This window comes from Platalea leucorodia, assembly GCF_965183815.1.
Source record: "Platalea leucorodia genome assembly, chromosome: 16".
NCBI classification, from domain to species: Eukaryota; Metazoa; Chordata; class Aves; order Pelecaniformes; family Threskiornithidae; genus Platalea; species Platalea leucorodia.
The window spans coordinates 3,804,747-3,820,654 of record NC_138838.1 but is presented as its reverse complement, the minus strand read 5'-3'; the positions used below and the strand labels follow the sequence as shown (position 1 = coordinate 3,820,654).

General features: G+C 46.7%; 1 protein-coding gene across 1 annotated transcript in view; it reads right to left on the bottom strand.

Moving 5' to 3' along the window:
* Positions 1–266: 266 nt before the first annotated feature.
* The window catches only part of CASTOR2 (cytosolic arginine sensor for mTORC1 subunit 2), a 123,866-nt gene continuing 108,224 nt past the window's right edge, over positions 267–15,908 (bottom strand). The window contains exons 3-9 of the mRNA XM_082328153.1: positions 10,552–10,745; positions 9,638–9,770; positions 8,195–8,318; positions 7,500–7,610; positions 6,033–6,115; positions 4,471–4,565; positions 267–348 (exon numbers count right to left, since the gene is read on the bottom strand). Coding sequence (XP_082184279.1) covers positions 283–348; positions 4,471–4,565; positions 6,033–6,115; positions 7,500–7,610; positions 8,195–8,318; positions 9,638–9,770; positions 10,552–10,745 — 806 coding nt within the window. The 3' untranslated portion in view covers positions 267–282. The remainder of the gene's footprint in view (positions 349–4,470; positions 4,566–6,032; positions 6,116–7,499; positions 7,611–8,194; positions 8,319–9,637; positions 9,771–10,551; positions 10,746–15,908) is intronic.

Here is a 15,908-nt window from a genome sequence, read left to right as displayed (position 1 = left end):
ACACTTCGCCTTGGAGCTGAACATCAGGAAACCGTCTGAACTCCCTTTCCTCCTGCCCCTCATTCATAAATTTAATAAAATAACAATAATAATAATAATAATTAAAACAAAGGCTTATTGGAGCTGTTTCTGCTCAACTTTCCACAGTCTCTTTTCATGTCACTCTCTGGAATCAAATTTTTCAAGAAATACTGTGAGAAAAAAAGAATAATAATAATAATAATTATAATAATAATAATAATTATAATAATAAAAAGCATCTGGAACCAGCTCAGAAGATTTCTAATGCTTTTCAGCTTGACTGACTTGGAGTGCATTGACCACACCATTTATATTTTCTTCAGGTACCTGCAAGAAAACAAAAAGAAAGGTCATGCTCTAGCCAAAGCCAGGGAGGGACGACAAGGAAAGGCGAGGCAGGAGGTGAAGCCAGAACAGTCCCAAGGAGCCAGGTACTTTGCTGTGGGACACCTGAACTCCGCTGAGAAAGGACTCCATCTAGAAGAGACACCCTCCGGTTCAAAAGTGTTAACCCATGGTACCCCTAGGAGCAAACATTGTAAGTGAGAGCTGGCTGGTTTGCTGTCTGCATGGTGGCTGCTGGTGGGGAGACAACTGTGTTGGTGTTTTCCTTTCCTTCTCCTCTTCCTCTCCCCTCCTTTCCCTTCCTTTTGTTGGTAAAGCATTTGTATATCAGGAGCTCGCTTGTGCAAGGTGCCGGGGCTGATGGATTTGTGTGATGGAGCCTAAGGGCTCCGTGAGGCTCTCTGGGGCCTCCTACAGGTTTGAGACCCGTAAGTGTGGGTGGGGAGACCATGCCGGGTGACAGGGTGACAGAGGAACATGTGCGTGAAAAGAAGAAAAGAACTGCCAGTCTGCTTGTGGTGGGGGGTCCCAGATGGTGCTGTGTAGCACCTGAGCTTTCTTATCCAGTCTTGTGTCTTATCCAGTCTATGGATAGAAGTCCATATACAAAATTATTAGTGGGAGTCTTTTCACACTTACTGCAAGAAAAACCCCTTGTAACAGAAGATGCAAAAGATCTCAGAGCGACTGTCATCGGTAGAAAAGAATATCACAAGTAAAGTTCCATCAGACAGGAAAGAGGCGTTTGACCACTACACAAATTCAAAGACGAAACTCAGGGGACAGGTAGCTAACAGCTCTTGGAAAGCGGAAAGGGGACTGAGGGAAAAATAAATCATCTGTGAGCTGCTGCAAGAAGCCAAAATAATTCACGTTCAATAAGTTGAAGGAAGGACTGTCTCCTCTGCAAGGTATTTGAGTCCTTGGCCAGGAGTACAATACCTGGATTCATTGGACACCCTCCAGAGCTCAGACAGTGGAAATACAACTGGACTGTGATTTTCTGCAACGCTTTTAACAAACCTGAGGAAAAAACCCCATGACAAATAACAAGAAAAATGTTCCATTTTCCAGTGGGAAGATGGAATAGGAGCAGCTAACTCTGATGATGTGTGAACAAAAGTCAGCTGGGAAAGGAAGAAAATAATCTTAAAAGAAGCATACAGCAAATTCTTCTGGGTTAGGAAGAAAACCTCAGCAAACCTCCAGTGCAGGGAATAGGCCTTTGAGACAGGACTCTCCACTGCCTCCCCTCCATCATTTTTCCCAGTACATTGAACACTGCAGTAGAAGAAGCTGTATGACTCTTTGCCTCTCCACAAGATAATGAGAAAAGACATAGGAATGAGCTTTGCAAAACATATTTTCTTAGCCAGCCCCAGCGGATGATCAGCGGGTCTCTCCATATGCTCCTTCAGCGCAGTACAGAAGCAGGAGGAAGCAGAACCAGCCGGTTCTGGCCAACTGGCTTTGACCTGCATGGACCCACCTCCTCACTTAAACACAACGGGCTGATCCTTCATTCACTGCAAAATGCCCGACTCCCTTAACGTCAAGGAAATGGTATCAATCATACCACAAACGTTTGGGCTGGATTTTCTCCAGGACAGATGTATGAACAGTTTTGATTTGTAGGACGCATCCTAGTTTGCCATCAGTGGAGCAACCCTACCCCTCTCTGCCCCTTAGAAAAGATCCCTATCCCAGGGCAGCCGGTGCACCATGTTCACTCATCAGCTAGAGGGCAGATCAAAGCATCTACCATGAAGGGAAACGTAAAGCTCCAAACTATGTCCCAGACATAGCTTCAGCCTCATTAGATGCAAAATGCTGGTGAAGAAGAGCAAGATACCTCTGAGCATGAGGCAGTGAGAGGAGAGCAACTGGAAAAGGGACTCTTCTCACTTGCTCTCTCTAGAGGGAGCTGGAAACCACAGCTCTCTCCAGCCCCACCTTATGTCACCCGGGGACACACCGGAGACCTGGAGGTTCCCATCTCAGCATTGTCTCCCAAAGGGATTTCTTCTCAAGCACAGGTCCTAATTTCCAGGGCAAACTTCTACAGCTATAGCATTACAAGAAGACCTACGTATTAACACCCAGGGCAAATAAAAAATTAAGCAACAAAAACCACATTAAGATGCACAGGAGAAAAAAGATCAAGTCAAGGGGAACAACAAGCTTTTATAAAGCACTCTAAACTGCTGACAAGAACTGATCAAGCTTAAATGAAGAAAGGGAGGATGTAGAGAAAGGGTTCAAGATGCACTTAGACCTTGAGAAATGTCACTAGAAGTCAAGGTGTCTGAGTAGCAAAGTTAGGGAAAACATGACAAAATCTAGGTCTGGGTCTTGGCCAACAAAACCAACCTAGAGCCAGCAAGCACACAGCCCAGCCACCATGCCCAGAGCAAAGTCAAGCAAAGGAGGGCTTGAAATGCACCTTCCACATGGTGGAAGGATTTCACAGCTAGAATAGCACGGTCTAGATGAAAAGGCTTTTAAAACCATACAAAAAGAAAACAGCAAGTAGCAAGGAAAATGCTAAAATACTGATTTGAGTAAGGAAGATCTGCAGACCTTAGGGCATGGCCCAAATACTACCCTGCCAGCTGCTCGGAGGCAGGGATCTGCTGGGCTCAGATGCAGCAGGGTGAGACACTTTTAAAAGGCGGAGCTGCCTGCAGAGTCATCACAATTGTATGGCACAAGTTTTAAGTGAAATATCTATTTTAACCGAAAGGGCTTAGCTCTCCAGATAATGCTTGACAACTAGAAGCACTCTGCACCTTGTGCTCTGCACAGAAAGCATGCACCTGGGGCCAAAACAACAGGTAGGAATGTGAGGCAAAGCTAACAGTATTGATTTTAAAATGGTGTTTTATTAGCTTATCTTATCAGCACAGTTAATATTCAAGAAAATAAGACAAACATATATAACACTTTGACCTTTGCTATCTGGAATAATATTTACTTTTACTCTTTACACACATGACCTATAGGCTGCAAATGGTTCACACCAACTGTGAAAAACCAAAGTAATTAGCTGAAAAAAACCCGCCTTGAACTCATTGGAGCTTTTACAGGTCAAAAGTAGGGCCCGAGCAGTGAATTTACAGTGATGAAAGGAGAAGTACAATGCAATCAAGTGCACATTTAAGAAGTAAAAAAAGAAAAGCACAAAGCAGCTGAGTTTTGTTAGCTTTGTTAGCACATGGGCTACTGACTCCGTCCCTCAGGACTTGGGGAATGGGCTCCAAGTCAAATGCCATCCTGTTTGTGGCTACAGGCATAGCAATTTTCCCTTTTCAGGGAAATTCCTCATTTTTGAGGGTGTCCTATGCAGCCAAAGGAAGAGCAGAGGTAGGCCTAGAAGGTAAAATATCCACCAGTATAAAAGAGAAGAGAACCCTGCATGAATGGCAAGACTCTCATGCTGATGACTGTGCTGCAACTGCTTAGGGGCACTCACGAGAACAAACATGGCAACACCCTTCTGTGCTTCAAAATCACCTTCCCTTGCTGTGCTGCCAATTATTGCGATTTTATCAAAGGCCTACGCCATGAGGAGGACCATACAGGGACAGCAGAGCTAATGAGGACTCACAGATGGGTCTCAAAATGCAAAGGTTAGGGACATGCAGGTAGCGAGAGATGAAGGCAGGGGTCTGCTATTAGGAGACTCTTCAAGAAGTTCTCCACACGCAAAGGCACCCTCCTGAGAGTCTGGAGCCTCCGACTATGTTTGCAGGAAAACGGAGAGGGTTTGTGGCTGTTGCTAATAAAAGATAGTGATGCAGTGGAAGAGACTGCTCCAAGAGGTTGTGAAGTCTCCCTTGCTGCAGGTCCTTAAGGACCGGGGCCAGCCTTTTGCAAGAATGACACTCCCTAACATGGCTTTGCCTTGGGGTAGGGCTGGGCTTGGTTCAGGAGCCTCTGACCCAGGGCAGTGACAGCCAGGAGGCTGGAGAGAGGTAACTGCTGGGCTACGTCAGAGCAAAGGCACTCCAACAAGCTCTCCAGATGGGAAATGATGTTCTCATCGTGAGTTTTCTCCCACAGAAAAGATCTCCCTTATTCCAAAGAAGCTGTCTTGATACTCACCAATGCGTGATCAAACTTAAAAGTACTGATGTAGTAGGCTGGGATGTCGGCTGCAGCCAAAGGCTCAGAAATCTGAGCGACGATTCCACATTCATCTGTGGGGGAGATAAAAATCAGTCATTGTCTGAACGGCACCTGTCAGCCTCGCAGAACTCCTGGCTCTCACCAGCTCCATGCCTATACAGGGAGGAGTTTGTCTTCACAGGCTCCAATCAGAAGGAATCTCTATAGTAAAATGTGTTCTTTCTCACAGAATCAGGCTCTTTGGGCCACCATGATACATTGCACATTTGATTTTATTGCCTTCTTTTTGTTACAGAGAAATGTAAATCCCCCAAGGCACAAAACATTCAAACTGGAACAATTTTCATAGGTCCAAAGCAAGGCAATTAATGACGTTCAGGAAGGAAGCACCAAAACCAGTCTCATATACCCTTAACCTCCATTTTTCTCTTTAGTTGTTGCTACTAAACACCTCGCCCCACATCTCTGAGAGGAGATGCTGACCCGCTGGTCAGCCTGGACACGTGGTTCCTGGACCACAGCCCACCACAGCCCCTGAGACAGGATTTTACACTAGTCTAAATGGTTCATCTGTCCTGTTCGTCGCAGATCAATGGTACATTGTTTCCAGATGAAATCTGAGTTTCACTGATCCAAATCGAACACTTCAACTCGATTTTAAGCTAAAATATTTAAACTTTGCATATTTAGGGGACTGGTAGGTGTCCTGATGTCCCATCAATGACATATAGCATGCCATTTCTACATATTTTGCTTCTAAGATGCATAAAGAGAAGGTGCATGAAGATTTCCTTCTTGCTACTTCTGGCTGTCTGGTGTAGAAGTTGCAATTAAATACAAAAATCGGCCAAACATTTTTCAGAAATGTTCTTGAAGACTGTATATTGTAACTGTTTCAGAGACCATGGGAAGGAGCCCCAGTGTTTTCCAAAGATCAAGCCTTTGTTGCCATGTTCAGATTGGACTCCTTAAAATTACAGGGGACATAAAAATAACAAGAACTCTTCTGCAGACGTGAAGCATTTGCTCTGTGCTACTTAGGTCCAATATTCTTTTCAGTAGAGAAAATGTTTGCAGCACTGGATGTGAAACAGGTCTATGAATAGGACTCCCACTTGGACTGCTATAAATCTGTAGTAAATCTACTAAAGCCACAGAGTTGCCCAAGGACTGCACTGGAGTACAACAGTGCCTTCTGACCACTGATTTCAGTCATCTACAATGCATTCCCATGCCATCTTTTTGATCACTTTTTCTCTTTCAACAGAGACCCAGCTGTAGCTACCTCCGAAGTCCAGCAGATGAATGCCATTTAGATGGAGCTGTCAAGCATGTAGCACTTTCAAAAGTATATTTAGAAGTCTGACTTATTAGGTAGGAGTCCGGCTCCTCCTGTTTGAAAATCTCAGCTTGCAAAGTCACATTAAGCTGCTGGCTTTTAAAAAGCCTCGGCCTCAGATGGATTTTTCCATCATCCTTGAAGGCCCTGAGGCGACCGACTACCTGTGCACCACCTGATCTCCCAAATGTTTACCTACCGAAGCCAAGAGGCTGCCCACCAATCCGCACCATCTTCCAGAGTTCGCCAGATGCACTTGTAAACAACAAATTATTAGGAAATCTGTAAAAGAAAAGGAACACCAAACGTGGCAATTAAAACACAGCAGTGTCAGATTCTGCCTGCGGGGATGCTGCTGTTCCTGTATCCCTGCGCTGCTTGAAGCCAACGATAGCGGCGGCAGCAGCTCAGTGAAACTGAGAAAACTCAAGGCAAGCGGGACAGATGCACTTGCGTGCCCCTCCAGATGTCCTATGGTAAATCAGCATCTGATGGTGGAAGCGTGCATAGGCACCCAGAGAGGGACGGAAAAAGATTTCTAAGAAACAGGCCATGCCCCAGCTTTACAAACATTGAGACCGTTAATCTGAAGGCTTAATTTGAGCTGCATTTAGAAACACCTAGGGACAGAATATGTTTCCATACCTATTCTCTTCGGAATGTGAACCATGACCACTGTTTTTGTGTCTGAGCATCATCAGCGCTTTTCTCCATACCATCCCTGGGAGGTCCCTGGGATCCCTGCAGAGATCCCCATTTTTTAGCAGGGGAAAGACCAGTGGCTGAGAGACCTGGCCGAGGTCAAGCAGGCAGTCTGTGACAGAGAAGGAACTGGCTGCCCAGGTTCCCCAAGCACCAGGCTCCTGCTCCAAGCCTCTAGCCTCTCTTGAAGGCAGACAGAGGTTTACTCCAATTAAGGTCAAAGAAACCTTCAAGAGGGCAATTAATAGTCTGCAAAACAAGTCCCTAGGGCAGGCACAAATCAAAACCGAACACTGCACTGTGTGTCAAAAGCAAATCCATGCATTGCATCTCAGTGCAGCATCCTGTCTAGCCTCCAGACCTCAGAGACTCCTGTGATGTGAAGCTGCAGAAGCACACACACACACACACACACACACGAACAGGCTGATATTTGCTCCCTAGCTGACTTTCTCCTTGCCAGACAAACGAGTCCTGGGCTCCCGCTGCACAGGGATGACTCAGTACATTATCATCACAATGAGACTCCGCACCAAGCCCAGCCATGTGTAAAAGCAAAGCGGGAGGACAGCATCACTGACATCCCCACCCTACTTCTGGCCTTTAGCAGTAAAACTTCAACCACGTACACCATATTTTTTGGGGGTTTTGCTCTTAAAAGCACAACTAATGAACAATGGAGTAAAAATGTCAAAATCACTTTGCTCCAGTGTTCCTCTTTCAGAAGTGAGATAACCCTGTATTACATCGGCTTGTGATTTCACTGGGGACTTGGACAGACAAGCCCAAAATTCAGGCGCTGGAACTAACACACCAGACTTCACTCAGAAAAGTGACAGGGTGTACAGGCACATGACGCCCATGCAATGAGGCTCCCAAGAATAAACATAGAGGAGCTTAAGCTGCTTCCTGCTCCTTTGAGAACATCCCAGGTGCTTTTTTGGACCCTAAGACCAAAGCTCACCTCTGCTGTGTCTGGACATCCATGACCAAGGAGATGTAACCCTCAATGAGAGAAAAGGAGAAAAAGCGAATGTGGCCCGAGTCTTCGTTGCCCACCACCGAGTCTTTTACTCTGAAGAAACAGAAGAGAACAGCATTAACTGTGGCTAGAAGAGCAAAGGAAGGCTTTTAAAGCAGATATAGCCAGTGAAACCAGAAATATTCATACACTGACTTAGGGAAGTGACACTGAGTCCAGTCACATTATACTGCTTTTCATTTTTTTGATTTTGCATGGGAAAAAAATGCCAGTCCCCACAATTGACCAAACTCTCCCATCCGGGCCCCAAGGTCCTCTCGCAGGAGGCTGTGGGCCAGGAGCACAGGCGCCAATGGACAGCAGCACAGCCAGCCAAACATCCTCCCGCCATATCTGGATACGCAGCACATTGATCACATTGCTACTCAGCTTAAGTCTGAAAAGGCTCAGCTTTCCAAAGCCACATGATGTCTTTGGGCACCCTCAATCTCCTAATTGGCTTCCACCTGTCAGGACAACCCTCTCTATCCTGTGAAACCTCCCTCCCAAAGTGCAGGGCACAGCCGCAGCGTAAGGCCACAGCAGATCCCTGGGCATCCTGGAGGAGCAATGGGAATTTGTGCCTCCAGATGCCGGCCACACCTCCCCTGGGAGCCTGTCTCCCTGCCGGGACCTACCCATTGGAGTAAAACATGACATCCATTAGGAGTGTAGCAACAGTGGGAAGGGTATCTGGATCCAGGCTGGTGACGCAGAACATATTACTCGGACTGGAAAGGGGATGAATGACAGGCCTCTGAACTGAAAGAGACACACACAGACACACACAACTATGAAGCCACGTCTGCAGCAGGTTTGCGTCCCACCAGACGTGTTATCCACGCACCGGCTGCAGGAAAAATTGACAGCGTTTGTAAGAAAGTTCCTCATTCCCAAAGCCCTGCTGGTTCTCAGACGGGGACCGAGGAGCCTGGGGACAGCCTGCTCTTGTGGTGTCCTCCCCGGGGTGTAGGGTGAGATCATCCCGAGTACCCTGCCCTGCACGGGGCACAGGTCAGCTCTCTGCTCGTAGGGGCTTTCAGGCCATCGGGTACCTCCACATGAGATAAGGGGCAAGCTAAAGGAGATGCCAACAAAAACTGAAAAGTAGAAACACATTCAGGCTTCCGCCATTTAACAGGCAGGGCTATGGAAGGCATGTCTCCGACTGTGGTTGCTGGCAGTACACCCTCTTTTCCCCCCTTTCTGGGGGCCTATTTTGCCGTAACATCTACAAAAATTAAAAACCAGCTGACACACAGCAGCTTGGCAAACACACTTGCAGCCAGCAGCTGAGAAGCAGCCGGTATTTAGGCACGCAACTATTAAACGCACCAACACAGTGAACTGCATACCTGTGCATAATCAATGTGCGTTTCACTGTGCCCTTCCTTCATGCTTTTCATAGAAGGCTCGTTTTCTTAAACAAGATTATCTATAGTTATCAAGTGATGAGGGCGAGTGGTACTTCATAATAACTGATCCCTGCTTTGTTTGGTTATAGGCACAAAATTACACACAGGTGTGTAGGTAAACACATGTATTTAAGTAGTTCCTTTTCCTGATTGTGCCCTTTGCTTGATGCTTGTCCCTCTAGACTGGAAGCATCCTAATGTTCTGTACAGCCCTGGGCTGACAGTGGCCTTGATCCTGACTGGTACTGAAGTGTGAAAGTTGAAGAACAGTATTCTCTGTGCATCAGTCACTGCAATACTTAAACAAGCTTTTATATAAACCATTTTCCTTTGAAATGTTGAAGCATGGAAGTATGGGCTACAGACGATGTTATTTTGCAACTGAAATGAATTGTATTTTAACCTTCTGTCCTACAAAAGGCATGTCTCCTCTAGCATTAGAAGGCTTAAATTCAGCAAAGCTCATCAGCATTACTCAAAAAGTTAAGCACCTGCTCAAATCCTTGGTTGAACTGGGATAGACTCAGGCATGTGTTAAGATAGTTCATTATCTTACAACAGGATAAACATTCATCATAATGTTGAAGGGAGGCAGGATGCAGACTTTCGCCCCCATGTGTCGTGGAGACCAACTCCCTGGCAAGCTGAGCCCATGCTGGTCCTTACCCAGTTTTGGTTTGACAAATCCATTCGTTATCCCAAGGTCATCGGCAGCCACTGTCTCCCCATTCACTACTCTGAGGATGGTGAACTCAGCAGCCAGCGTGTGCATCACGAAGGGCAGGTCTCGCTCACGTACCTGAAGTTGACAACAGGATTAGCTCGTGATAGCATGCACCAGAGAGGAGAATACACTGCAGTGGAGGTTACGTACTCTCAGGGCACAGGAAAGTGGACACATCACTCCTGCTTGATCCAGCAGGTGTGTAAGGATAATTACCACCTGGATGTGTGTCTATCATTTGGTGATATCACTGCAAATATCAGCAGGATTAAGCACCACAGTGCTTTTAAGACTGTGGAAAGAGTGTGGAGACTTTTAAGAGGGAGATGTTTCACCTCTTTTCCAGCATCCCTTCAAGAACTCAGCACTGCCTGTTCTTCAGCCTTGTTTCCTAAGGAAATAAAGCTTATGCGGTCGTGCCCTGTGTGCGTGCACACACACATGTGTGAGACAGAAAAACAGTTTGTCTGTCTATCCCCAAAACAACTTTGGAGCCTCTTGGCCATCATCAGCCAACCTGGCAGCGGACATGATGTTCCTCTAACTCTCAGAAAACCAATGTCTGAGTGATGGTGGGAAATGCTGCCAGTGCCTTCATTAAGGGAGAGACTGCAGTGTGCACTCAGCACTCTCGTTAGACACCAGATAACCCCTACCAACAAATGCCTCATCCCATGGGAAAAGCTCCTGAGATGTCAGAGAGCCTAACTACAAGACACAGAGCTCTGGGAAAAGCAGACTTTGGTACTTCTGCTGCTCCTCAAACAACTTCTTCCCAGAAATGTCATTAAAACTGCCCAACTGAACTCTCCTCTAGTGGCAGGTAACTCTGCCTGATCCTCTCATGTCCTCTTACCAGGATGAAGTCCGTCTGATAGGTGGAGAGCATGAACACTGAGATATTTTGGTCAGCTAGTGGTGCTATTACTGACTTGGCAATTTTGGTCACTCCAATGGGCTGGGAGCCGGAGAAGCCACCTCCACCAGACACCACGTTGAGGGCAAGCCATGTTGCATCAGCCACACTCAAGTGTTCCGAGGAAGGGAGCTCTGCAAAGAGACAGAGGGGAAGGACAGAGGTTTGTTTTAGAGGCAGAGAACGCCAGGTCCACCGTGTAGTCTGTATGTGGTCAGCACAGACCTCAGCGCAAGGAATGAGATGAGCCCACTTGTCCAGCCAACCTCCTGGGCTTCCCATGCTGCTTCACAGGTTGGTACTGTGCCATTTTTTAGATATACCGATTGCATCAACTTCTGCTGCAGGATTCATTCAGGCCCTGGCCCAGGCTGCCCAGGGAAGTGGTTGAGTCTCCATCCCTGGAGGTATTTAAAAGACGGGTAGACGCGGTGCTCGAGGACACGGTTTAGTGGTGGACTTGGCAGCGATAGGTTAACGGTTGGACTCCATGATCTTAAAGGTCTTTTCCAACCTTAACGATTCTGTGATTCTATGATTCTATACAGATTTTCAAGGACAACACAGGGAACTACATGAGCCTCAGTGATTCGCTCAGATGCTGGTGACCAGCACTGCTGACTTCCCCACGTGGAAACAGCCTAAGGTCTTTGACTTAACTCAAATCTCTTCTATCACACAATTTCTCCTAATACTTCACTCGAGCTTTTCTGGTCTCTCTTGTTTCCTTCTTCTTGCTCTAAACCCAAATTTTGTTCTCCTGGACTTGAGATGGAGGTGGACAGAGCAGCCTGGGCACCAGCCCAAGACTTTGGAGATGCAGAGCAGGTACCCTATGCATCTGCGGGCTGCTGCCTCCATCTCTAAAGCAGAAGACAAGAGCCGCACAGCTCTGTAAGGGATGGATGGGGTAACATATACACTAGAGATTACAAGGTGCTCACATGCTAAGATAATGGAAATCTTTTTAAGAATAACCCCAGTTCCATTCCATTTGCTTCTAGTCTATTGTCCTTAAGTAGTTAAAAATCTGCAGCTAAACCATTTCATACAAATTATTAACTATTTTAAAGAAACCTTAATGTATTAACAGCCCGTAAAAACAGACGAGGACTCTGGAATGAAGGCATAAACTTCTCTACGATTCTCTGGACTTTGGATTTTGGTTTGGCAAATTATAGAAACAAACAGTTCAGATCCAGACCCAGACTTACAAATGTATAATCCCAGTTAAATCTACTTGGCGTAAGGAATCTGACCCCAGATGCAGATCCAGCCAGCAAAGACACAGCAGAGGTCCCAGCGGAAACCTATGCGCTTTGCTTAGAGGTTAGACGCATCCCAGCATTCCGAAAACATAAATCCCGGTATTGCTGCTCTTGCAGTCAGCACCCTGGCACTGCAGGCAAGCCACTTCATGTCTCCATACCCACGTTTCCTACTCTGTCCACCCACTCCTGGCTCGTCCATACACCATCCTTTCCTTCTCCTTCAGTGAGACCTTTGGGAGCGGTTTCTGTACAGCTCCAGACACCATGTAATAAATTCATAACCTCACACCCCCTGAATCCCCAGGCACCACTGCTGTGAGACAACGACAGCGCTGAAAACCCAAAATGAACCGAATAACAAATACCGTTCGTTTTACTCTCCTCAATAACCTCAATTGTGTGTGGCATGAAAATAACCCTGAGCAAACACGCTGCAAACAGTGGGGACACTGAGGGTTCTGCTTCTGCATTTTGATGTTTAGCTTCATAGGCCAATGTTTCTTTTTTACTGAATAATCAGAGCTTACATGGAATGAAAACTAGACACCAGGGAGAGTGGGTAAGTTTATGCATTAATCAACAGCATGTTACTTCAGAGAGACCAGTGTAAGTTGCTTGCACAAAATTATTGCAGCAAAATACCATTTTCTGATCAGGCAACTCTTTGCATCAGAAAAGCACCCCCAAAACAAAGCTTACTACATCAATTGGCACGGAGAAGCTAGGGCTCAAAACAACTGCTGCTGATCTAATAAGCAGCTGACGTCTTTTTTTCCTTTATTCCCACCTCTGCTCCTTGCCTGTGAAATAAATAAGAAGAAGGGAAAAAAAAAGATGATGTGTTCCTTCTTTGGACATGTATTTGCTCCCTGGCAGCACGGAGCGAGCAGGCGCAGGCGAGGCCACCTGCACGTCATCGGTATTTACACTTCCATTTCCCGCATCCCAAAGCCATTAAAGCAGCCAGGCAACTAAATCACAGAAAGGTCAAGTGACACCTTTCCTCTCTGCAAACTCATCCCCAAAAGCCTCTGGCAACGCGGCTGCCCCAGTAACTGCGCAGGATGCACGGGCAGCTCCGCGTGCTCCAGGGTCCTGTGCTCACCGACCTGTCCCACCCGCAGCGGGCACGTCCCAGATGTGCCCAAGTCCGCTAATGACTCATTACCAGCAGTGAGAAAAGATTACAACTCATTTCCCTCTCTATAAACAGAGTAGATGATATTCCTGCTTTGTACGGGTGACGTGGGCCTGGCTGCAGTTCATTAAATACCAGTTTAAATACTATTTTGGGTCAGGGATGTGATGGAAGATGCAGTATTTCACAGTGGACGGAGGCATTATCACATTTCACTCCGGCAGCAGTGCTGCTGGAGGAGCTGCCCCAAGAAGACCTCATCAACCTCTTCCTCAGGGGGCAGGAAGGCCGATTTGTCCGTTGCATTTGTAATTACTGGAAAGTGTTGATCATGTTTGGTTTTACGTGTTTAACAGGCCCTATGAAGTGTGACGGGGGCCATTGCATTTGCTTAAGTAACCTGCTTCTTGTAATTCAATTAACTTTGCAAAAAATATACAGAAAGCAACTGAAATACCAATTTTGGACACTGTTTCCACTAGGCAGCCAGATGGAAAAATACAGCCCAAATTTTAATGAAACCAACCCAAGCTAGAGGCTCAACAAATTCATCTAAATAGCATCAAATAAGCCACGTGGGAAGGTGCTTTGCCTAGGAAACTGTTAAATGCAGTAAAGCCAAGGAGAGCTGAAAACACCAGACGTAACATTAACGCGGGCTCAGTGAGGCAGAATAAGGTAATAAATAAAGAGCAAAATGAGCAATTGCCCACGTTTCAGCATCAACCCACCAAACCCACCACCTCCACCACTCCCCCCACAGGAGAGCAGAGCTCCTGACACCCCACAGCGTCAGCACCGCAGCATCTCCCGTCCTCGCACCGAGAGATCGGCGCAGAAATCTCTGTTGGGCTCTCGGGTCCTCTTGCAACTCGTTTATCAGTGCGGGCCACTCCCGCTTCTGATCACAGGGGACATCTCACCTCTGGCTGAGAAGGACCTCTACAAGGTCAGAGACTTGGGCTTTGTTTATTATAATCAGGGTCTTTGTTTTGAATTTGCATTGGGGTGAAGCCTTCAGATTTTTGTGGTATTGCTGGGTAACATTTGCAGACCTGCTGCCAGGAGCAGGCACCCAGGAGCGGGTCAGCTGCCCGTAGGCTCCATAACCATCCTTTGCTGCCCATCACCACAACCATCACTGGCAAGCAGAGGAGGCTCACAGACTCCAGCTGTCCTTTCATCCACGGTAGCTGGCATGGAACCCCACCAACCCACGCAAGATGTCATCACCCTGATGGCCCAAGCGCAACACTCATCTCGCGTATGGTTTTGCCTGGTAGCGCAACGCTAGGTACCAATTGCTGGTGGGCTCCAATAGCCCATGGTACTGCTCTCCGTTGGCACAGCAGTTTTCTCTTATCCAAAATTCTCCCGGCTGCATGAAATCTGCAGCGCCACGAAGCAGTCGCACAGATGCCACGTGGGCTACAGCACGGGACACATCACCCCCCCCAAGGGAGATATTAAACAAATGCCAATCCGTGCTCAAACCAAACTCAACAAACGTTTCAAATAAGATTTGGGGCATGAGTTAAACTGCTTCTTCACACCATGAGTGATTTAAAAGGTCAGAGGTCTGTCCAGAGCCTCACTGGCCCATTTGGCAGGTACAGTTGAAGCAAAGCAGCCTCCATGGCACGCGTCATCCTGGGATGTGATGTGGTGAGTATCATATTGGCCATAATTGGCTCCTGAGCTCAAATAATCAATACCGTTTCCAGTGAGGACAACAAACGTTGGCTGAAACCCAAATAAGGATTGAATTGCTGCCGCCGGAGCGCTACAAAATGCTGTAAGCACTGCGAGCTGGGGCTCCACGTGGCACTCTTAAAATACCTTTGGGAGGATGCTGGCCAGATGATGAGCTTCCAGCTCATGGGTCTTTGCAAGCAGCCAAGGTGGCCACAGAAAGCAGGGAAGGAAAATCTCCTGGTTTAACAGCCCTGACCAAACAGTCAGCCCAACAGCGTGGGTCTGCATAACGGTGGGAAAACAACAACGTTTTTCTGCCTCCGTTTTCCACCCCGGGCACCCCTCAGCCTCATGCTCCCTGTACGGCTGGAGGCAAAGCACTGGGAGAGCGTCCTCCTGCTCTGGAGGAGCGCTGGAAAACGTGCAAGATGCACCGAGTACAACACCACCAGAAGTTTTTTCCCCTTTCTGTACCTAATTTAAATGGGTTCAAACTTCTCATAAAAGGGTTACAGTTAAGGGGGGATAACTGGAAAATGCACAGTTCCACAGCAGAAATACACCTCACTTATCCACACTGATACCTGGATCAGTGCTGTGCCAAGTGCTGCGAACCAGAGACTTATTCCCTTCCTCCAAAAGAACACCCTGTGAGCTGTTTTCTGTGGACCTTGTTGCAACTTAACGGCAATCAGATACCCACTCGAGCACACCTATTAGCTTTCAAGTGAAACTGTAGATATATGATGGATTTATTGCAGTGCTTGGAGAGAAATGAAGGCGCTCAGCTGGTTTGTTTCTTTGGTGTGGCATGTTGGATCATCTCCTAAGCACTTATCTTCACTCAGTACACAAATTTCTGCATTATAGCAGAGTATTCTGGGTGATGTGCTACTCCTTGATTTGTTCTGGTACTCTGAATGAACCAATTGCTCATTCAATTCATCATTATAGAACTTATGTTCGCAGCCACAGCTAACTCCAAATGTTAAAAAATAACGAAATTAAAAGATACTGTGGATTTTTTGACCAGCCTTCTTGCTTTAGATCCCTTACACTGTACTTATTTCATCTTTTATAGCCTCCCTCTGCAGAAATGACAGCGAGACTCTTGCTTGTATTAAAAAGATACAGAAAAAGGCTCCTGCAATAGCAGGACTCCAATGGTCAGGCATTAAAAATAAAAGCACTGC